This window comes from Ixodes scapularis, unplaced genomic scaffold (assembly GCF_016920785.2).
Source record: "Ixodes scapularis isolate PalLabHiFi unplaced genomic scaffold, ASM1692078v2 PGA_scaffold8__174_contigs__length_109621045, whole genome shotgun sequence".
NCBI classification, from domain to species: Eukaryota; Metazoa; Arthropoda; class Arachnida; order Ixodida; family Ixodidae; genus Ixodes; species Ixodes scapularis.
Window position 1 is genome coordinate 11065110 of NW_024609883.1, and position 22250 is coordinate 11087359.

The window sequence follows — 22250 nt, forward strand, 5'->3', positions numbered from 1 at the left end:
TCAGTAGCGTCACGTGTCACGAGACGTCACACGTGGCTGTGACGTCACGACCCTATCGACCCCCAAATTTGGCGGGAAAATTTTCCGCTAGATTTGGTAGAGAAAATTTTTCACTAAATTTGTCAAGAATGTTTTTTGCTGAACTTGTCGGAAAAATTTTGTGCTAAATTTTGCGGGAAAGTTTGCTGCTAAATTTGGCGGGTAAGTTTGCTGCTAAATTTGGTGAGGAAATTCCATGATGCAAGACGCATAGGTGACGTCACGTGAAACACGTGGCTGCGCTTGTTGTATTATGGAATTTTTGGGTCCCACCGATGCCGACGCCGGACTTTCTGCGACACAAGCTCCTACACACAATCGGATTAGTATTACTCAAGGCATCCTGCGTGATAGTTCACATTTGTTTCGAAACTCTTTTAGGGTTGGACAGATTTCAATTTCGGATTCTTAATGTTTGGACTCTAAAAGAACTCTCATGCTCCTAATGACGAGGCAGTAATCATTTTGCTTCTAATTCTCCTAAAAATAGGAAAGAAAGCTCTTAACTCCTTCCATACCACGCCCATTGGCCATCAATTACCTCTGATCAATGATCTGTGCACACTTCCAAAGTTTGAATTTGGCTATAGGGAGACGTTGAGCCCTCTCGTGTATAACAACCGCAGCGGCGTTTCATCTTCAAGGCATAGAATTGTTGCGGAGCTTTGTTGTAGCTTCTTAGGCTGTCCTGAGCCAGGACACACAATCTGTGTGCCGCAAGCCTTAAAATTATAAAATGTTTTGGCCATCCCTCGAAAATCGGCCCGTTTCCTCGTGGTACGGAAAGAGTTAATTGTGAGATTTTGAGCTAAATTGTTTTTCAAACTGCAATACAGCCATGAACATCCCTTAGATGCCAAAATACCATTTTGTGGCAAAAGCATTTTTTTTTTTTTTCATTTTTTCAATACTACACGAGGTAAAACAATGGTCATTGCATTCAGAGCTCCAGGTGTTATGGTCCTAAAGAATTTGTGTTTGTGCAAACTCAATTACAGACACATTTGTGAAACAAGAGATCTAGTTTAGACATGTCATTCTGACATTTTGATCCATGCTTTTTTTTTTACTGATTTATGCCTTATGCAATGATTCATTCATTCATTCATTTATTTTTTGTGCTCATGAGCAGCTTGAAGCCTTGATAATGATGCACAAATTAACATACAGCAAAAAGAAGAAGAATTCTATAAATTGACAATAGAAAACTTGAACGCTACAAAAGGTGGTTGTAGGTTTGTAAGAGAAAACTTGAAAACTTGAATGATCAGAGGGGCTTTGCCAATCTGCAGCAGTAGTTGCCTTTTCTACTTGTGCCACATGACTGCAAGATAAGTTATGGCTGAAATAACTAATTTATCTTTTAACACCATCAGAAACTGGTGACGTTATAAAGACATTCGAAAGTGCATTCTCAAAATGGTTGCGATGAAATCAAATACTTAAAGGAAATCTTGTTTCTTTTTATTTTGGCCTCGAAAATCATGACTAGCATAATTGTTTTGTACTGTAAATAACAGTTGCTAAAACTTTGCATGTTTTATTTTTGCTTATGCCAAGTAGCATTACGAGCACAAATGACTCGTTATTCACGAGAGAAAAATGTGTCAAAATTTAGCATAAACCTTTTTCTTTTTTTTGTAGAACCTCTTTAGTTTTATTTTAAAACGACATTGCACTTTCAGTGAAAACAGTTTCTTAAACTGTTTGGGTAGGCAAAGTATGTCACCAAATCTGTTCTTCCTCTCTCTCTTCAAAAAGAAAAAAAAAATTAATACAATGTTTATGCTGCAATGCACAATTTAGATAAAGCCGTAGATGCAGCGTATTGGCCGTCCTGCTCCATGCTCATTTTAGCCGGTAGAAAGCTATAAAAATCAGTTCCGTTTTTGTCCCTCTGACCATGTCCTCAAAATGGAAGTGACTTTTATTTTGAGTCGGGCAGCTAGGAGCAAACAAAATCACTCCAAACTTAAAGTCTGTATTGTGGCGTAAATATTGCATTGTTTAATTTTTTTGGTTGGGGGAATGCATTTTATGACATCCCTGTCCCATTCAGGCAGTTAAGAAAGTTTTTTTTGGAAGTGCAGTGTGCCACTAAAAGCAAAGGAAAGAGGAACAGGGAAGCAGATGTGGCTTGATGCAGGAAGCTTGTGGCTGTCTGTGTGTACAGTGGTGGTTGCTGCCTCGCTCAATTTCCCTCCCCTTTCCCTCACCCTCTCACCTGCTCATCCCATGGCTGTGCTGGGTTTGCATCTGTAGGCTCCTCTTTCAAGCGCGCTCGGTGTTCGGACCGCAGTCTGGCAGGTCAGTGTTCCTGCGTTCAGACCCTTCCAAGTGATTGCGACCCCTTTGTCGAATGACGCGGCTTCCCTACACAATCCCTACTTGGAGTTACCTCTTCACGGAGGGAACTCGCGACAGAACAGACTCCCAAGAAGCAAGGTGCTAGCTAAGCAGTTCTAAAATATGTAAGCAGCCAAGTGCACTCTTAGTAGAGCAAGACCTTAGTCATGTAATCACTTAACTAAACCGAGCTCTTGAGTTAGGCTTGTTTTGTCTCACCTAGCCAAAACAGGTCTTAAGTTACGTCTTAACTGAATAAGCTCGTAACTCAGCAAGCTTTCCACTCTGTCTGGTCTTGACCGAGCAAGCGCTTGACTGAGTATACTCTTTGCCAGGCAATCTCTTAATCGAGTCATCTCCGAGTGCGGTAAATTCACTAAAAGAAGAGTATATTCTTATCTAAGTTAACTTGCAGCTAAGTAAGCTATGACCCTGGTTAGCCCTGAATCTAGTTAGCTCTAAACAAACCAGTAACTGCCCGAGCAAAAAAAAAGACCTTTTAATTGAAAAATTTTTAGCCATGTGAACTGCCAGCCAGATGCACCATCAAGGACATAAGCTCTATGTTGAGTAAACTCTCAACTGAGTAAGCCTTATACTAAAGTATAAAAAAAAATTGCTCTTCCATTGAAGAGTTACTTCATGGAGGAGTGACCACAAAGTAATTCTATGTAACAGCCCTGTTTCTAATAGCAACCTTTCCATGGAGGGAATGTCCCTCAGTGGAAGGATTGTTGCATGCACATTGTGCCCTGATGTTCATATATTTTTTTTTCCACAGGGTGAGGGCACCTATAGTCTTTTATGCTCAAATTGCTTTGCATTTTTTGAGAGGGAGTGCACACAACAACATTGTTTCTTGGCACGAGGTTGTGGCTTTAGCCAGGGCTCTGTCAGCATTTTGTCTCCCATTAGCCTTGCATCATTACGGCTGCACTTGTACACGAAAGGATGCCCTCACCCTGAGCCTGATGGGCAAGAGAATGGTTAGTTCCTGGATTAGTCTTTGTGTGAAGAATAATCTAGATTAGTTAGTGCTTTTGCCATGCATGTATGTTTGCTTTAGCGTCATCAGAGCAGTGTGGAAGTTACAAGTCATTGAGACTTGTATGTCCCGTGTGTGGCTCTGGCACTGTTTGGCTCATTTTTAAGACCGTTCAGTGTTATGGCTTTGTACTTGTAAGATGCATGGTTCCTGCCGCATCGCTTCCATTGCAGACTGTAATCGGTACATGCTTCATTGCTGTCGTTTTTGTGCAGATGCAATCATTTTATTGTCAGAGAGGAGCTTCTCGCTAGTTTGTGACTGACGTTACGAGAATTTATTTAAGGCACAGCTCTGTCAGACGATACCCTAGAGGTCTTTTGCAATAAATGTCCTTTCCGCTAAAGGCCATTCTGGTAAAGGAGCTGCTGTCACACAGCCGACAAAATCCGGTTTGACGGTGACATTGACTGCTTCGGGGTTTACCATCAATAGACGAAACTGAAGGAAAAAATATTATTCTAAAATGTTTAAACACGTTTGAAACATACAGCGTTTTTACACCTTCTGTATGATCAGTATTGAACTCGGACATTCCAATGTTTAGCTCGTCTTCGACTAATATTTAACTAGTTGTTATTGTGTAGCCTAAACAAGGTAAAAATGTGCCAAAATTTTATGCCAGTTACTTCCTGCTTATTTTCCTTTCTTGTTCGTGAGTGTTATTGCTACTACCTTCGTTAATTATGCAATCTTATCTAGTTTCATGACCTGGGCATCATCTCCTCAGGGATGAAAACCATGATCATCCTGATCATGCTTTTTCTATGCTTCATAATCCAGGCGATTCATGAGCATGCAAAATAAACAGCTTATCAGGATGATCATAATGGTGAGGACCATACTTCAGGCAATAACTGTGGAAATCTTTGGATACCTGAGGTACCTAACCGTGAGAGTATAGTAAATTATCACCCACTTGCAAAAATCTAGAAATCACCGAGAAATCAGTGGTTAAAAAAAAAAAAATTGGCACATTGTCTACACCTAAGTTTAGTGCTTCCATTTCAGCAACGTGCTTAGTGGCTACTGTCGGCAGTATCCCTTATTGTGCGAAAGGGCTGTTGCGGAGCTAATTTTCAGAAAATGGCATTTTAGCAGAGAGGCCGTGCGGCCATAGAAAGAACCTTCTCCTTTTGGAAGAAGGTTCTTTCTATCGTAGGCTCGGGCAGAATGAGAAAGGCATCGAGGTCCTTCGGTTCTCCCTCTTCCTCCAGCACAAACTTCGTACCTTCGATGGCACTTTGGCGTCTCGGCGGCTTTGAGCGTGCGCATGAAACCAAAGTATGGCCGCGAAGGGCAACGAGGCACGTTGGAGGCCCTACATCAGAAAGATGTCCTGCCATTCTCATCCTGGTCGGCGATTACAAAGAAGCTCGGGTAGGGTCCGTCCGACGGGGGTTTGAGCCAGCCTTTCGAGGTCACGTAAGGGTGTCTCCCTCAAAAACCTAGCGTTTCTTTTTAATCATAAAAGCACAACTCTGCGTCGTCGAGCGCCCAGTTTCCACCCAAGTCTAGCCCCAGCAGGCCGACGAGCAGACTGTCATCCTACTTAAAAGTTATAAGCGACTTTCGGGTGTTTTTCGATGGTAAGATGGTGGCCGACAAAGCCTATGAATATGTGGGGTCAAATGGCTTAATCTACCCAAAAACTGGCCCTCTTTTCTCGTCTAAAGTTTCGAAGAATCGCTTTTAACTTTTGAATAAGGTGGTTGTTACTTCCAAAACTTTGGCATCTGGTCCGGACTGCCGGTGCCACTTTTGGGCGGAAACCAAGCGTTCGGTGACATGCGCTTTGTTTTTGCTCGCAAGCTCCGAACCAAGCGTACGCTTGGTTCGGAGCTTGCGACGGTAGGGGCGTGTGGTTTGGATCTGTCTGTGCGCCTCGACGTTGAGGCCACCCGACTGCCGCAGCTGTGCAGTCGGAGCGGAAGCCCAGCACGGACTCGTCGCTTCGGGCCGAGAAGGGTGCCGGGCTGGTGCTGGCCGCCCTCAGCCTGCCCGGCCCCGGTGGCCCCGTGCAGCGTGGGGGAGCGCACCAGTCCACCGGCCTCATGCTCATGGATCCGCAGGTGAGTCTACCCCTTCGGTCGGTGTTGCCGCGGTACTTGGAGCGTGCCTCTGGCAGGCGCGTTCGCCGTGTCCTCAAATGTGGTTTCTCGATTTCTGCCCGACAACGATGTTGAAGCGTCGCCGGTCGCAGTCCCGGCAGTGGCGTGTGCGACACGGGTGGATATGGCTGGTGCCCGTTTTGCTGCGGGTCGCTTTCTCGCTCAAGAGTTCACGAAAGCTTCTGCTAAAACGAATCGGGATGCCGCAAAGGCGGCGACACTTGCGTACTTAGCTACCCGTACCGCCTACGATACGTCAAAAGTGGTCCCGAAGCGGCAACAAATTAGTACGTTGCACGAGTTGGCCTGTCGTGACGTCGGATGTTGCAATCCTGGCAGTTTGTTGTAAAAGTTCTGGCAAAGAAACACCGACAGTTGTATACAAGTGTTGCCGTCGTGCCAGGGTCCCAATTCCCGGCTGCTGAAGTGTTCGTAAACTGTCGTGCTGCGCAGCAACCCACGGTATGACGGGCATGTATTATCCACCTCCGCTGCCGTGCCACCCCCAGGATTGTGGTGGGTAACAGTGCGACAGAAGTGCGATATCGTCGGGCAGAAATCAAAGGACCATGAATGATGACGCGGTAAAACACGTGGGTCGCAGACACGTTCCGATGCACCGTAGTGTTGCGTGCAGAGTAGGCACCCTTTCTCGTGTCTCCTTGTTGGATTGCGGCAAAAGGATGTCCAGGCATTATGCTTTTGGCGCTAAATCTTTGTTTGAATGGACGTGGGGTAGAACGGCGCCTTTTGAAGTTCTGCACGTGTAGGTGCGTCTTCCAAGAAGCGAAGTGAGTGCAGCGCAGAACAAAGTTTCTTGTCTTAACCAAAAAAAAAAAAAAAAAAATTTTTTTAACAAAAATATAATATTTGGAACGTATACAATGACGACGGGTATGAAATAGGACTTGCATATAGGAATGAAAATTACAAGTTGCGAGAGCAATTTTTTAAAACGTAGTAGTCATAGTTGTCGAGTTTGAAATGTTCCGGCTGCTTTTCCATTTTTCTCTTTTTCCTTATTTTTTTGTACTTTTTGGGTAAATTTAGGAAACAGGTACAGTGAACCCCGTTTCTACTGAAGGGCAGGGGGTGCCACGATTCGTTTGATGTATCGAGTAATTTGATATAGCAGTGACCGTGTACAACAAACTTCCGTTTGTCCCGTTTACTTCATGTCCCTGTCTTTCTTTGCTCTATTTTATACGTTTAACTAAGTTCCGTGATGAGTTCGTTATATTCAGTTCAGTCGTCAAAGTAAACAAAAACTCGCGCTACTCACTGGCTACGAAATAACTTCATTGAAAACAAAAAGCTGTGCACAGTATGCAGTTATCTTAGCTTGAGATTTTGCCTTGCCAGTGTCCACGAGAGTAGCGTTCTCTACTCGAGAAACTGCCCGCACGACTTCAATTCCACTTCCCCCTATGCCAGAGCAGTAGTGGCGAAGCACGTCCACTGCCAAAGGCGCTTTGTAAAGTGTCGGACAAGGGGGCTCTTCGTATTCGGGATCCCGAGCATCCTCGCGGCCGTCACATTGGCAGCGATGTCTTTGTCCGAGGGTACCGCGGCAATGTCATGGTCGATCCCCAAAAAAACGCTGAGCTTGATTCTGTCTGGCGTCGCGTCGGGGAGGTGACCCAGCTCCTCCCAGAGATCAGCAATGTTGTAGTCATTGTTGACTTCTGTCGGAGTCACTGCCTCATCTTTCAGGCCAAGTCCCACCTGACAGAAGCAATTGGAACGGTTGGCCCGCAACTCTCTGCCTACACGCAACTCGGCGAGCAGCTGTCCCACCACACGCTTTTCGTCGAGGGGTTGGAGCACTGCCGTAGCATTGGGCGGCAGAAAACATGACTCGATGTTCTTGAGTGAGACGCCACTGTAATGCGCCGAACAATCATCATTGAAAGTGTATGTCATGAGCAGGGAAGTGTATGTCATTGCACCCTCGTAGACATCTGGGCAAAGTTCACTTCCCGATGACAAGCGCGCAAAGTTTCAACGAGCCGTCTATCCATGTTAGTCATCAGCAGTACAGTGATACTACTCTCGTTCGTCTTGCTGCCGTGGCACTTCTCATTCCGGTGTACTAAGGTCTGGCTTAGAAGAAGTTGCCAAAACAAAGCATTCCCATCCCTGTTGAATAGGTATGTCACGCGATTCGTATTTTGCCATGGTGCCCGGCCAGTTGCCGTCTATCCATTTCTTGACACCTTCACTGTCCGCTGCACACTTCTACCCAGCTACGACTTTTTCTACAATTGAATACCGGTCTTTAAACTTCTGCAGCCACTCCGATCCTTCGTTGAAGCCCCCAATCTTGAGGACGAACGCAAAATCTCTTGCCTTGCTCTGGAACAATAAACCGGAGACTGGACGGTTGCATACACGGATGTCCAAGAACCATTGGTAGAGCACTTTTTCCACCTCGTTGTACGCCGGTTTCCAGATGCATTTATCGTCCGTGTTTGGCCGTTCGTGGGCTTTGTCTTCGATAGCAGCTTTGTTTTTCAGGATTGTACTCAACATACTCCTTGGTATTTTGTAGGCGACAGCTACGTTCGACTTCTCGCCATGCTCGGAAAGCGGAAAGTGGCAGAGCTTGCCGCTGCTTTGTCATTATTATGCAAGATAAACAGCCAGTGTGCACCGCACACAACCAGGCACAACCACACGGTACCGCAAACGGAGAGCATAATGAAGGGAGAGACGGAGGCAGGCAAACACGGGCAAACAGGCCAGCAGGTGGCGACGCGATGACGTGGCAACGGCACCCGACGGAGCTGCAGTGCAATAGGCTCAAGGAGGAGGCGATGCGAAACCTAGGTCAGACGAGTTGTTGCCGAGGGCCAAGCGGCTAATTCACCGCATTCCTCTTGTTCAAACGGAATGCGAAAGAGAAGGAGGGGGTCAAACGTTAGTGGGCCCCCTTGCTCTCGCTCCATCTGCAATGCGAGGAAGCCTAATGTTGCGAGCACCGGTATTCAACACGCTTTTCTCGCGGTCGCCAACGCTAGCAATTCGGTGCATCGAATGCGTAGTTCGTTATGCGAGATACATATTGCGTGCATATTGCATTGCGAGTATTGCGCGTTCGATACGAGCTGTATTTTGCCGTGCAGTAAACTCGTTAGTTCAACCTCGGTTAATTTGACTTTTCGTTTAATTCGATCGTGTTCAAAAGTCCCCGCGAGCGCCCATACATTTCTATGGGATGAAAAGTTTGATAGTTCGAACTCGGGAAAACTCCGCATCGGATAATTCGTCCCCAGCGAATGCGCGCGGGCTCACATTGCACGGCACCATGGCAGAAAGACCACCAACGTACAGCGAAACAGGGGCCCTTTGCTGTGCAAAGCCGAATGTGCGCAAATATGCGCCTGGTCCTCTACACCGTTGAGATGGACCGTAGCGGATGACACGAGCCGGCGCAACCAATCTGGCATGGAGTAGCGTGGAGACAGCGCACGCTCTCAAAGCGCTTTTCTGTATCATCGTGTGTGGTCCATCTTGCGCGCCGGAAAGCGCAAGTTCTCTTTTCTTTTTTTGTGTTATTTTTTCTGTTGCCGACGGTCTGGCCGCCCGGCGCCAAGGTCGGCTCGTAAAGCTTTCTCAGCATGCACTCTCAAGGCACTTTTCTGTAGCATCGTGTGCGGTCCATCTTGCGCATAAAAAAGCGCAAATTCTTTTTTCCTTTTTTTTTTGGGGGTTATTTTTTGTTGCCAACGGTCTGGCTGCCCAACACCAAAGTTGTCTCGTCACCTTTTTTTTTTGTAGTGCACGATTTTTTGGTGACGTGACGTCTAGTTACGCTGCTCTCTGGAGCACGCTTTTGGACATGCGTTTTAAGCGCAGACGGCACCAGTTCATCCGTGAGTACTTTGGACAATAAAAGGAAGTTTAATTTTAACCGTTTTTCTGTCCTTTCTTTAATTCGATCATTCGGATAATTTGACCAAATTTGAAGGTCCTGTCGAGGTTGAATTAACGAAAGTTTACCGTAATCGAGTTTGTTATAATGAGGTTTGACTGTATTCCTTCTCTATTCGAGGTCACTAGACTCATACCCAACCTCTTCCAGTCATTTTTCGGTCCGTTTATTGCGCAGGCTGGACGCTCGCCGCCGCAAAAAAGTTGCAAGTCACGCAGCCGCGTTCTCACGTGACACGGCACTTTGTACGCTCGCAGGAGTCCAAGGGTTTCCTGACGGGGAGCCAGGACAGCACGAATCCTGCCATCCTGGGTTGGACCTCCTGGGACGACGAGGACGGAACGGTCGACGATGACGACGCCCTCTCGAGTGAGCATGCAGGCTCTTTCTAATGCAGGATGTGCTGTGTGGCTGGCTCTTATACGCAGGATGCACTATTTAACTGGCTCTTATACTTTGTTTCGGGCAGACTGCGGTCCGCAGCTGACACTACGATCCGGCGGAGTTGATGAAGCGGTGCCAAAAGTGTATCGTCGCGGTGCTCATTGCTTTTGTCCGTTTGCTATCACAAGTGGATGTGCCTCGATCCTCCTATTTTTTTGGTGCATGGTTGGTTCAGCTGGTGGATATTCAACCTACAAATACGAGGAACGCCGTGACGACGCACTGCTGTCGCCGCTCGATTGGCTCCGTCTGACTGTAGCGTTGGCTGCAGTGGTACTTAAGGTGAAAGGGAGTGTAGCCACTTCCCAGTAACGCACTTCCGCAATTAAAGAGCGTCACGCGAGTGCCGCACCGACATTGGGCCAGAACTGTCGTCCTCGCTGATCGAAGACGAGTCCTGGCGGAACGCCGACGCAACACCCGTGTCCCGCGCGCGCCCATTTTATCTGGGAGGTGTCGAGCGAGAGTGCACCCGCACGCTCGGTGAATGTGTGTGCAGTTCGCGAGGTGGGACCCGAACCCAACTTGGTGTATCACTCCTACCGGAGAGCTAGTGTGGCACAACTTTCTCGTAGACGCCGTGCCCGGACCGTTGAAGAGACCCGAGCCGACACTTCTTGGGAGGCCGGTGCATGGCATGTACAGTGCCCCTCAAACTTAACGCCGCCACTCGGTTACACTCGGTTGCGCAAATATTCATCTATTGCATGCTACCCAAAGATAAATTGGTCGCTGCAGCTGCTCGAATACCTTCCCCTGGTTGGGTTCTCATCGCGAACGCGAATGTTTACCAAGTGGTTCGACCACTAGGTTCAGGAATAGCTCAACAAGTGAATAAACCGGACGATCTAGTGGCGGCGTTAAGTTTGAGGGGCACTGTACATGGTTGGGGCATGGAGTGAGGGTGATCCAAACAGACGTGCCTACCGTAAAATCTCGTAAGGGCGCGCCCACCGAGAATGAAGAGGCAAGTGGCGAAAAAGATGAGATGGTGTCTCTTTTTGGGGATGAGACGGCAAAACTTAATACAACATTAATGTTGAACACAGGGGTAGCCGCTACAAACCATGTGACATGGGAACTACTGTATTTACTGACGTAATGAACACATTTTTTTCCCGAAAAATTGACACATATTCGGGGGCAAATTACACGGAGTAAAATTTTTGCATTTACACACTTCGTGCAAATGTCATATCAGGTGCCAATATGACACGGCAAGGTGTACTGTGGCATGTCTCCACTGATGGAGGCGCACCCACGGCTGGTCAGAGGCGCGCCACTGTAACCATGCTCTAAAAATTGCAAACCTTTTTCAAGGCGCTTTCGGTATGCCTTTTGCTGAAGCAAAAGCGCCCTACAAAGCTCACTCAGCACAGAAAGCAACGCGACCGTGCTTAGGTGATACATATTGCGGGTATCCGGCCGCGCTCAGCTATATACCGCGACTATGCATATGAGAACTCGCAAAAAGTCCGACCACCGAGGCCCGCTCGCATGAAGCAAGTTTCGTTCACGGAAACTGCTGTTACCAGGGGTACCGGACGCTCTTAACCTTCGATGCAGCGTGCACCTCGGTGCGCCGTTCTGTTACAGACTAAATAGACGCATTTACCCGGAGTATATGAAATTAGTAGGGATGCGAATAGTGAATTTTCACTTCGAAGCGAATACGAAGTGAATAATTAATTTCAACGAATAGTTTCGAATCGAAGCGAATAATTTCGAAGCGAAGCGAATAATTTACATTTGCTAATTTAAAAGTGAGACAATTTACAAAATAGAACTTGAATAATTTGCACATTGATATGGCTTAGCTATCCGTGTCATCTTCAACATGTTTTCTAGGCTACCATTTAGATTTTATTTTAGATTTATTTAGATTTTTATAATTTACATCTGCCCATTTATATTTCCGGCCCTCGAGACAGCCTCCATCCGGCCCCTTAGCCAAAAAGTTTGGAGACCCCTGGCTTAGAGCATCGCGATTTCGACTTTTGAATGACATTTCAAAACCGTGTCAGACTTAATTCCAAGAAAACAATTACGGTATTCGAGAGGTATCATAACTCTCAAAATGAGGATATTTTCCAAATTGGAGAAACTATCGGTATCACCATCAATATTTTCTACGCAGGGCAGCTCAGTAACGGTAGCAGCGGCATACGCGTTAGGTGTGCAGCATGTGGGAAATTAGTTTAAGTGTACTCAGAGGCAAGAGGACAAAAATAAGTCAGGCTCTGGCAATCGTAGCACACGGTCACACAGTTTCTGACGGGAATGTCATCTTTTGCGGCTCTCAAGAACACAGTTGAAGCTAAAACGAAACTAGTTCCCTCCGTCATCTTCGCTCGCTTGGTGGCTCGCCGGCTAGCCGGGATTGTTTTAGCGGCAGCTCGGACGCCTAAACCTATTCCTTCCTGGAATGTTTGCTGCCACGATTCTTTCTGGGCGCCTCCCCCTGCACTCGGAAACAGTAAGTGCCTCGCAAACGTGGTCGGCGGCTGCAGTCCCGTAAATAGGTGCCATTTTACCTCCGTTGGGGAAGTCCGTTCAGTTGAACTGAGGTTTGATTAGCGGCTCGATGAAAGTTGGAGCCGCCGTTTAACTCTGGCCGATTGCGATTGAGTCAACTATCGTTGACTCAACGGCAGTCGAGAGCGCTCGTGTAACTAGGGTACCTCTTTTGAATAAGGTTATGGTTTGCACCGTGTTCAAACTTCGAAATACTTCAAAAATATTCGAAGTTTCCGAATAGTACTATTCGCTTCGAAGTCCGAATCGAATATGGCATTATTCGCTTCAATATTCGAAGCTTTCGAATATTCGCACAACCCTAGAAATTAGGCCTAACCACTTTCACAATTTCACTGTCTGAAAGCAGACCACAGACGACGGCGTGTTTGTTGACATCAATGCATCGGATAGGCAAATAATGTCCGGGGCTGGGGGATACCTCGACCCAGGCATCGTCAAGTGTCGGCGCCACTCGCTTTCACGGTTCATCACTTGCACAACTATGCACTTGCAGCCATTACGAGAGCGGCTTGGCTTGGCTTGACTTGGCCTGACTGCTTGGCGGCAAAGGAAAATTGACTTAGTGGATAGCTAAGTTGGATGCAGTTTGAGACTTGCAGAGCCGAAAATTGGAGGTGCATTCATTACGCGAGGGAAAAAAAGAAGTCAAAATATTGGTACTATGGCGCACCGTGCATTCACGAGGGCGCACTTCAAACCTCTCTGGCATCGTTGCCGCGATGCGGCTATGCAGTTGCCTCGCCTCGGACATGATCACATGGTCGTGTCGCCGCAGGGTCGATCGGGATCTCGAATTCGGCTCCCGACGTGCCGCTTTCTCTCCTAGCTACTGTACGGCGCTGCAGGCACCCCACGGCTTGCGAATATAAACCTCCTCGCCCATCGATCGAGATATACACAAACTCATCTCTGTTACGTCACGGCGCGGTGGTGGCGCGTCGGTCGCACTTTTGGTCTGGGGCTGTGGGCAGAAGTCCCCATGCCAGACGTGTATTCCTGCGTTGTTTTGAAAGGAACCTGACAAAAACCTGCCTTCTCGTCAAAACGCCGCGACTGGGACTGTACTAAAAGAGTCTAGAAAGGTTTGAAGGCCAGTTTTCATGTGTTCGGTTCGTCCGAGAAGGTAAATATGTGTTGTGAAAAGGGAAAACCAGACGCCGTCGGACCACGATTGCTTGGGTGGGAAGCACTTTGGATTGAATTCACGGATACTTCTGGTTATCAGATTTATTTGTTTTGTTCTAACATAAACGGCGAAAAACTGCAAAGTTGTACGGACCACCTGCGGACTACGTTCAGTGCGTCTTCAAGTTCAAAAGGGCCGCTTGACTGTTCGAACTGTCGTCTGCTCTTTCAAATGTTTCTGCTTGTCGTCTGCTCTTTTAGACGACACCGGCCCGTAGACCAAACGTGGGCCCGGTACTAACGATAAGAAGTAAGTGCAGGCCTCAAAAGACCTAAGATTGAAGGTTGGTAAGCAGGCTCGATGTAAACAGTAGATAAAAGGATGTATTGATAATTGTTACCAGTGGCCATCACCGACTTGTTATGCCTGATTCACTTGGTCCGATTCTGCTTGAGATTTTCAGTATCAACGTCGACCATCTCAGCTACGGTTCACGCTTTTACAGCCCGAGCGTCGTCGCGACTGAAAATTGCGAGCGAAATCTCATCCTGCGAATCAGGCTTTAGCGTACATTCTGCGGCGTCCACGCGGAATGAATCGCCACGTCACATTATTCACGCGAAGTTTTGCGGTGTGACGAGCCTCAATAATTTCGCTGACGCCGCTGAAGTAGTCAGATATCGCCAGGAAGATGTAGAATCAACAATTCGAATGCGAAAAAGGGCAGGGGGACTCAGACCGACGCCGACAACATCGCATTTCAATGGTTTGGTTATGGGCGACGGCGAGCTTCTTGCCCACACCCCCATCGCGCATGCGCGGCGCCGGTGATGTCCGCTAGGGGCGCTCCGGTTTGTTTGTAAACATGAGTAGGTGTATAGTCGGGGAAATGGGGGCAAAAGTCTCTTAGGACTCCGGGCGGGCTCTGGGACAGCCAAGTGCGTGCGACGGGATTTGGGGTAAATGCGGGACACGAGGCCTGGGGGCCCTTTTTGTGTTTAGCTTTGGCTTTATGCGTATGTGAATATTTGTGTAATGTCGTGTGTATTTGTAGTTTAGATTGAGTGTCTTGAGCGTTGTGTTTTATGTGTCATTAAAAGGGGAGTGGAATCCCGCTGTTGTGAAAGAACCGGGCTGGACTTGGGTTGTTGACGGACCACGTGGGAAATGGCGAATCGGCGGCAGTATGCGACTTCCTACAGTACCCATTGTGGGGGTGCAATCATTATGCGAGTGCTTTTATTATGGGAGTTAATACGGTAATACAGCATATCGCGGATGCTGTACATTTGCGTTTTGCTACGCGATAAATGCGCGAAAATTTGCTACAAACTCCCGTGTGACAGAAGAAGATACTGGAGATTGTGGATGCAGTTGAGTCGTGTTTCACAGTATGATGAACACGCGGAAGCCGACTACAAACTTGCGTACCATGAAAACCGATAGCGTGCGCAGATTGTGAACAAAAAATGCGAAAACTCGTTACGATCTCAAGCCACGGGAACCGATATTGAGCGCGCAAAACGTGGACAAAATTGCAAAAGTCGCTGCTAACTCGCTCGTACCGGTACTGCAGACCGCGCGCATAATTTAACACGACGTGACATCGCATTCGGGCCTAGGCCTATTTGTACAGGCGGCCGTCCGGGCCAGGATACAAAAATTGCTTAGGCTCGGGGCGAGCAATTTCTGCAGACAGTTTTAAAGCATTTCCCGCTTTAAAACTCTGTGCGGACACGTTGGAAGCATACATATACGTGAAGCAAACCTGCTTCGAACATACTCGAGGCATGTCCACAAATAACTTTGTCATCGGCGTCTGCAGCGAACGTCCTTTGTTAGATGTGCGAGCGGTGCGGGTGCAGCTTTAGCAAACCGGGTGCGAACTGGTGCCGTTGTTCTCCTGCTCCAGGATCCCGGCTGAGCCCTCCCCCGTCCAACTCGTGGGGCCCCCTGGTGTCGGAGGAGCTGGTCCCCTTCCAGCTGACCCTCCCCGAGAGTCCCCCCGGCGGAGCCCTCAACGTGCACTACGTGTGCGAGAGCGCCTCCCGGCTACTCTTCCGCTCCCTCCACTGGGCACGCTCCCTGCCGGCCTTCGAGGAGCTGCCGTGAGTAGGCGCACCCCGCCCTGCCCCGTCGTACGAGGTGTGGTAGCTCCGGCGTAAAAACGCGGACGCTTAAACGGCTCCGACCATGAAGCGCCTGCCTACGGATCTCTGGGTGGCAGTTTCGAATTCTGGTCGAGGTGCCTTTGATCCGTCGGAAGCCTTGCGGAGGGCAAGTCGTCTGCTTCTTGCACAGGAATTGCGGCGATGTCAGAAAGATGCCGAGCTCCGATTGAAGGATGGTGGGCAGACCTCGAAGCAAGCTGCCTTGAGGTCTACCCATTATTCTTCATTCAGAGCCAATCGGAGCTCGGCGTCTTTCTGACGTCGCCACAACCCCCGCAAAAGAAGGACGAACTTGCGGAGGCGCCGTTTTCGGTTGCACGTCGAGAGTCACCCCCCCCCCCTTGTCATCTGAACGAATCCTCAGCCCTCCGCTGGGGCGTACCGACGCCCTTCAATAATTTGGCGCGTAAAACCCCCATGGCCGAGCATGCGCACCACGGCTCGGAGTGTGTCGAGCGAAAGCTCGTGCGGCGGGACCCAGCGATCCTGGGTACAGTCCCCACCTTGCCCGTCTTAGTTTTCGCGAGCATAATACTGGCCCGAGGTTGTAAGTATCGCCGTTGCGTGACACACTTTAAGGACCCCAGCCTAGCGGTGGCACTGCACCGGCCGAATTTCTCACCCACGGCCGAGACACGAGACATCCCACGGGGCATACTACCTTCCCCTCGCCGTACACGCACCACTGGCTGTGGTGTTATTGTACGTTGAAAGGAAAATGTGAAGAGAGGCCCCTACCCCTCTGCTTGCCGTGATCTGGATGCCCAGAGCTGGTTTCCTCCCCAGCATTCGCTGTGGTAAAATGGAAAGAGTGGAGGACTTCAAGGAGCTTGTCATGCTATTCGGGACCCACAACAGACTCTAATACACTCAGCCTCTGAACCCTCAACTTTGGGAGTTGCATTGTTGAAAAGCTTGTTCCCCTCTGCTACAGAAGACATGCAAAATTTACTGTCTCTTTGGGAGATTCCAAACGCATTCTAAATGCCATGCATTTAGAATGCCTTGGCTCACTCCCGCACACATTACAGGTCCCACCGAGCGGATTGTCCGTAAGCTGGTGCTTGGGACCGTCGGTCACCTCCTGCATAGTGGCAGCTGTTGTCCCGTGGCTGGTGTTCCCTTCCCCCCGCTCATGCTTTGCAGCAGCGTCTCTCACTCCTCTCTCTTCACCTAGGTTCACCCACTGTTTGCATAGTGTACAGTGCTCGTCAAACTTATACGGAACACTTGTGGAATATTGAATGCAGAAAAAAAAAAATGAGAGAACTGTGCATATTAATCTGAACTGAAGGTATGCTACGGACATAGTGGGACACAAAGAGAAATAGCCTAGGGCTAGCGCCAGCTATGCACGCAGACGGAGAATAAAACAAAATGGAACAAGCCAAGAGTAGGCTTAGCATGTGTTCCAGATAAGTTTGCTGAGCACTGTACATTGCTGCCTCTGAGCACACGCCGAGGAGAGTCCCCGTTCCGAGAGCAGTTGCCGTTTGCACGCCAAGCGTGCACTTGGCCACCACACCTCGCGCGTTTGAAACGTGCAGAGGTCCAGCAGGTTCCCTTCTGGCCGCACGCAGGATGTCCCTGCAGCTGACGCTGGTGCGTTCGGCCTGGAGCGAGCTGTTCACCCTGGGGCTGGCGCAGTGTGCGGAACAGCTTTCCCTGCCCGCCCTGCTGTCCGCCCTGGCCTCCCATCTGCGCACGGCGTCCCCCAAGAACGGCGGCTCAGGGACGTCCCAGCGCGGCCTGGTGGCGGAGCACGTGGCCACTCTGCAGCGGCTGGTCGGGGCGCTGCAGCGGCTACGCCTGGACGACCGAGAGTACGCCCTGCTCAGGGTCATGGTGCTCTTCTGCCCAGGTGAGAGGTTGGACGGAATGAGTCCACTGCGTTTTTGACCCCTAGGGCGCGTCTCCGACCGTCGTGCTGTAGTGCACTCTGAAAAATATTAATATCGCAGTTTTCTTCTCAATGCAAATATTGAATAATTTTTTATTCAAATTTTCGCGCAACACTAAATAATTTCAATTCCAAAGAGATACAAGGCTGGAAGATAAGTTTTTTTGTCACCACTCAATGTATACAATAACTCAACTCGGTGGCGCATCCGTCGCACCTCCGGTCTGGGGCTATGGTCAGAAGTCCCCATGCCAGACGTGTATTCCTGCATTCTTTTGAAAGGAACCAGACAAAAATCTGCCTTCTCGTCAAAACGCCGGGACTGGGGCCGTACCAAAAGAGTCGAGAAAGGTTTGAAGGTCGGTTTTCACATGCTTGGTTCGTCCGAGAATCTGGATATGTGCCGTGAAAAGGTAAAAGCAGACGCCGCCGGACAACGATTGCTTGGGCGGGAAGCACTTTGGGTTGAATTCACGGATACTTGTGGTCATCAGATTTATTTGTTTTGTTCCAACATGAACGCCAGAAAACCATCAAGTTGTCCGACCACCTGCAGACTATGTTCAGTGCGTCTTCAAGTTCAAACGGTCGCCTGATCGTTCGAACTAGCCGTCTGCTCTTTCAAACGTTTCTGCTTGTCGTCTGCTGTGTTAGACGACGCCGGCCCGTAGACCAAATGTTGGCCCGGTACTTGTTATAAGAAGTAAGGGCAGGCCTCAAAAGACCTAAGTTTGAAGGTTGGTAAGCAGGCTCGATGTAAACAGTAGATACAAAAAGATGTTGATTATTGTTGCCAGTGACCATCACCGACTTGTTATCCCTAATTCACTTGGTCCGATTCTAGTTGTGATTTTCCGTATCGACGTTGACTATCTCAGCTACGGTTCACGCTTTTGCAGCCCGAGTGGCGTCGCGACTGAAAATTGCGAGCGAAATCGCATCATGCGAATCAGGCTTTAGCGTACATACTGCGGCGTCCACGCGGAATGAATCGGCACATGTCACATTATTCACGCAAAGTTTTGCGGTGGAACGAGCCTCGGTAATTTCGCTGACGCCGCTCAAGTAGTCAGACATCGCCAGGAAGATGTAGAATCAACAATTCGAGTGCGAAAAAGGGCAGGGGGACACTTCTCCGACGTCGACAACATCGCATTTCAATGGTTTGTTTATGGGCGACGGCGAGCTTCTTGCCCACAACCCCCATCGCGCATGCACAGCGCCGGTGGCGTCCGCTAGGGGCACTCCGGATTGTTTGTAAACATGAGTTGGTGTATAGAAATAGCAATGAAGAACCAAACCCCTTTATGGTTAACTTATCTGGACATCAAGGGAGCATATGATAATGTGAGCCAGGAAAACTTCTGGGGTTAGCTGAAGGATTATATCTAGGGTTCAGAGTTTTCGGTTTAAACCGTTAAAAGTATGCCGAATCCATTTTCGCAAATTCAGTGTTAACCGCAAAAGGTCAGTTTTTAGGTTTGGCGTTTTCGGTTTAAAGCAATAAAAGTCAGCCAAATTCATTCTCTGAAATACTGTTTTAACCTAATATGGCCAGCTTTTTAGGGTCGTGTCGAGATGGGTGGGGGGGGGGGGGGGGGGGGATGGGGGGAGAGAGGGCTTTGCAAGGTTTGACATTGTGTGACGTCTTTGTGATTGCCCTCTCCCAAGGTTCAACATGCAACAAAAGAGATCTTGGACTGGCCTTCACGGGACATCTGTGTCCTTTCTGTGATCGGGCTTAATGTGTCAAATTCCTGGTCCTAAAAAAAAGAAGTTTGGGTGTTGGCTAGTTGAAAGTTTTTAGCTTCATGCAAGATCTGCAGCCAGAGTTTAGGGAGTGCATGAAATATGTTGTGCTTCAAAACGGTTGCGCCATGTCTCTTTTGGTGGTCACATTTGGTTGATTGGCCGATTTTGGATCAGGCAGCGCTTCATCTCCTCAGCGTACCAGTGTCCAGTGTTAATGTTGAAAGGGTATTCTCGAAGACCAGGGTCATTAACAGGAAAGAAGAACCTGGGAAAGTACATGTGTGTTTACATAATAAGATCACATAATCCTGATGTACAGAAGGTGAAGTTCCATGTTTTTGGGCACTGACTTATTCGTACTTCTGCATTTTTTTTTTCTTGTTTTTTTTTAGTTGTACACATTTGCCAAATAAAGTGTCAATGTTCTTTTTTTTTTTTTTTTTCATGTATCTGTGTCGTTATTCTTTGAGGGATTACAAGTATCAATGTTTCAAGGATCATCTGATCCGGTGTCCGATGGTGTTTCTTTCATATTCAACGAAAAATACTGGTAAACTTTTGTGGACATAAATATACACCGAAAGAAACAGAAAATTGAATCTTAAAATAAACACAGAAAAAAGTGCTTTGAATTTTGAAAAAATAAAAACCGAAAATGCGGAACCTTAAATATAACTTAGATGCAAACTTGGTTGGGTTTCTTCAGCAGGTGTACACAGACAATACGGTAGTGATAACATGGGAAGCAGAAACTACACAACCCGCAGCAATAAAAAGAGGATTCAGGCAGGGCTGTCCACTGTCACCTCTGCTCTTCGTGATATATTTCAGTGAAGTGGAAAAGAAATTGGAGCAGAGCAACTTAGGTTTTGATGCGAGTTATATGGAAGGAGGGGAGAAATGTATTGCAAGTAATACCAGGACCGAAGTATGCGGATGACACAGTACTCATGGCAGAAAACCGGGATACATTACAAGAACTAGCTGGAATATGTGGAGAGGAAGGGGACACATTGGGCATGAGCTTTAGTTGCGACATGTCTGCAGTAATGGTGTTTAACGACGAAAAGAGGGAACCCCTGAGGATACAAGACATTGAAATAGACCAAGTAGGGAAATACAAATATCTGGGAGTCTGGCTCAATGAGGGAAGGAAATATCTAGAGGAAGACGAGGAGAATATAATCAGAAAAGGGAAAAGAAATTCATCTATTATGAAGCTCAAGGCATTATGGAACTATAATCGATATGAAGTGGACAGAGGTATATGGAAAAGAGTGATGGTATCAGGACTCTCTTTTGGCAATGCAGCACTGTGCATGAAATCAGATATTCAGTCAGGATTAGAAATTCGGCAAAGAAGCGTAGGCAGATTGGCACTGGGAGAAAATGGAAAGACACCAAATGAGGGTGTACAGAGGGACATGGGCTGGTCGTCTTTTGAGAGTAGGGAGGCAATTAGTGAGCTGAAATTTGAACAAAGGTTGACTGAAATGGATGACACGCGGTGGGCACGGAAGGTGTACAAGTATTTATACGTGAAAAGTTTAAACACGAATGGACAAACCGAACCCGAAAGCTTACATTTAAATACCTACTCACTAGTGAAGAGGCTGAGCAGACTACGTCAGTGGAGAAGGGAGTGAAGGAGGCAGAAAGGAAAATGAAGAATGTGGGAGCAATCGGCTCTAACAATGTCCAGGTCACAAAAACAGGACATAAGGAAGGAAAATGCATTTGACAATTCAGTGGGAAGTTCTTTACTGTTCGAGGCCAGAATGGGAGTTTTGAGGACGAGGACGTATAGGGCCGATTTTCAGGAGACTGACACATTGTGTGCCGCCATGAGAGCGAGACACTAGATCACTTCGTTTTGAGGCGCACGGGACTTTGCTCTGCCCTCCCTGAAAGGAATACAAATTTGTTCGGAGCTTTTGTTTTTGCGGGCGACGATAGAAGGGGATCACAGTAACAAAGAGGCGGTTAGAAGGTAGGTCAAAATTATCTAGGAAAAATTGAATGATGCACAACTGACTAGCACAGCTGGGGACAGGCGGGACAGAGAAAAATTGGGACTCCCTCCTGCGTGGCTCCGGCCCAAAGTCTCAACCCTGTCCCCCAGTGGGTCCGGTGCTGGGGTAACACCGACAAGGTTTGACCAGAGGAAGATTGGCGACTCCCTCGCCGGGGGGAAGAGGCAGGGGGTGATGTTTATAGTTTTTTTTTTTTGACCGATCCCCCAAAGGTCATCCTGGCGATGTCCCACATTGCCTGGTGAAGTTAGGAGGAAAAAATTGGTCTTAGAAGGGGGAGAGGGGGAGGAATCATATGTTTGTCTTTTCAGACTAGGTTAGGTGGCGCGAGCTACCGCCCGTTACAAAGGGTATAGCCATTCAAATTTATCGATCCATCCATCCATCCATTTCAATTTCTAGGAACGGAGACACTGGGCCCATTCCAACTCCTGAAATGGCTAAACGGTTCCTTTTTGTTCTTTTAATTTCTAAACTCGAAAAATGGCAAATGCAATGTAAAGCTGACATTGTCAAATGCATAGACGTCTGCAAAAATATGCAAGGCGCATTCCTTAAGCACTGACTTTACTAAGCTGAGCAGTGGTCACACAAAACACTTGGTGCGCCTGGTGGCACCGCAGACATCAGTCGCGCAGTCAAGCGAAAAAAGCTCTCAGCATATGGCAAAAATTAAAAACGCCCCTTCTCTTCATGAACGGTAGTTTGCATGCCCTCCTGTTATAGGAGATACATGGCCAGCTTGTTTATTAACAAGACCTTAGAAATGTCTAGTTCGTGCGTGGCCCAAAGTGGAGCAATCTTGCTGTCT

At 47.9% G+C, this 22250-nt stretch overlaps 1 protein-coding gene across 2 annotated transcripts in view; it reads left to right on the plus strand.

The window, feature by feature from the left end:
• LOC115326317 (nuclear receptor subfamily 2 group C member 2) overlaps positions 1 to 22250 on the plus strand; it is a 50605-nt gene that overhangs the window by 22631 nt on the left and 5724 nt on the right. For both annotated transcript variants that reach the window (XM_029987149.4, XM_029987150.3), the window contains 4 exons: positions 5345 to 5502; positions 9733 to 9844; positions 15496 to 15691; positions 17335 to 17615. In XM_029987149.4, coding sequence (XP_029843009.2) covers positions 5345 to 5502; positions 9733 to 9844; positions 15496 to 15691; positions 17335 to 17615 — 747 coding nt within the window. The remainder of the gene's footprint in view (positions 1 to 5344; positions 5503 to 9732; positions 9845 to 15495; positions 15692 to 17334; positions 17616 to 22250) is intronic.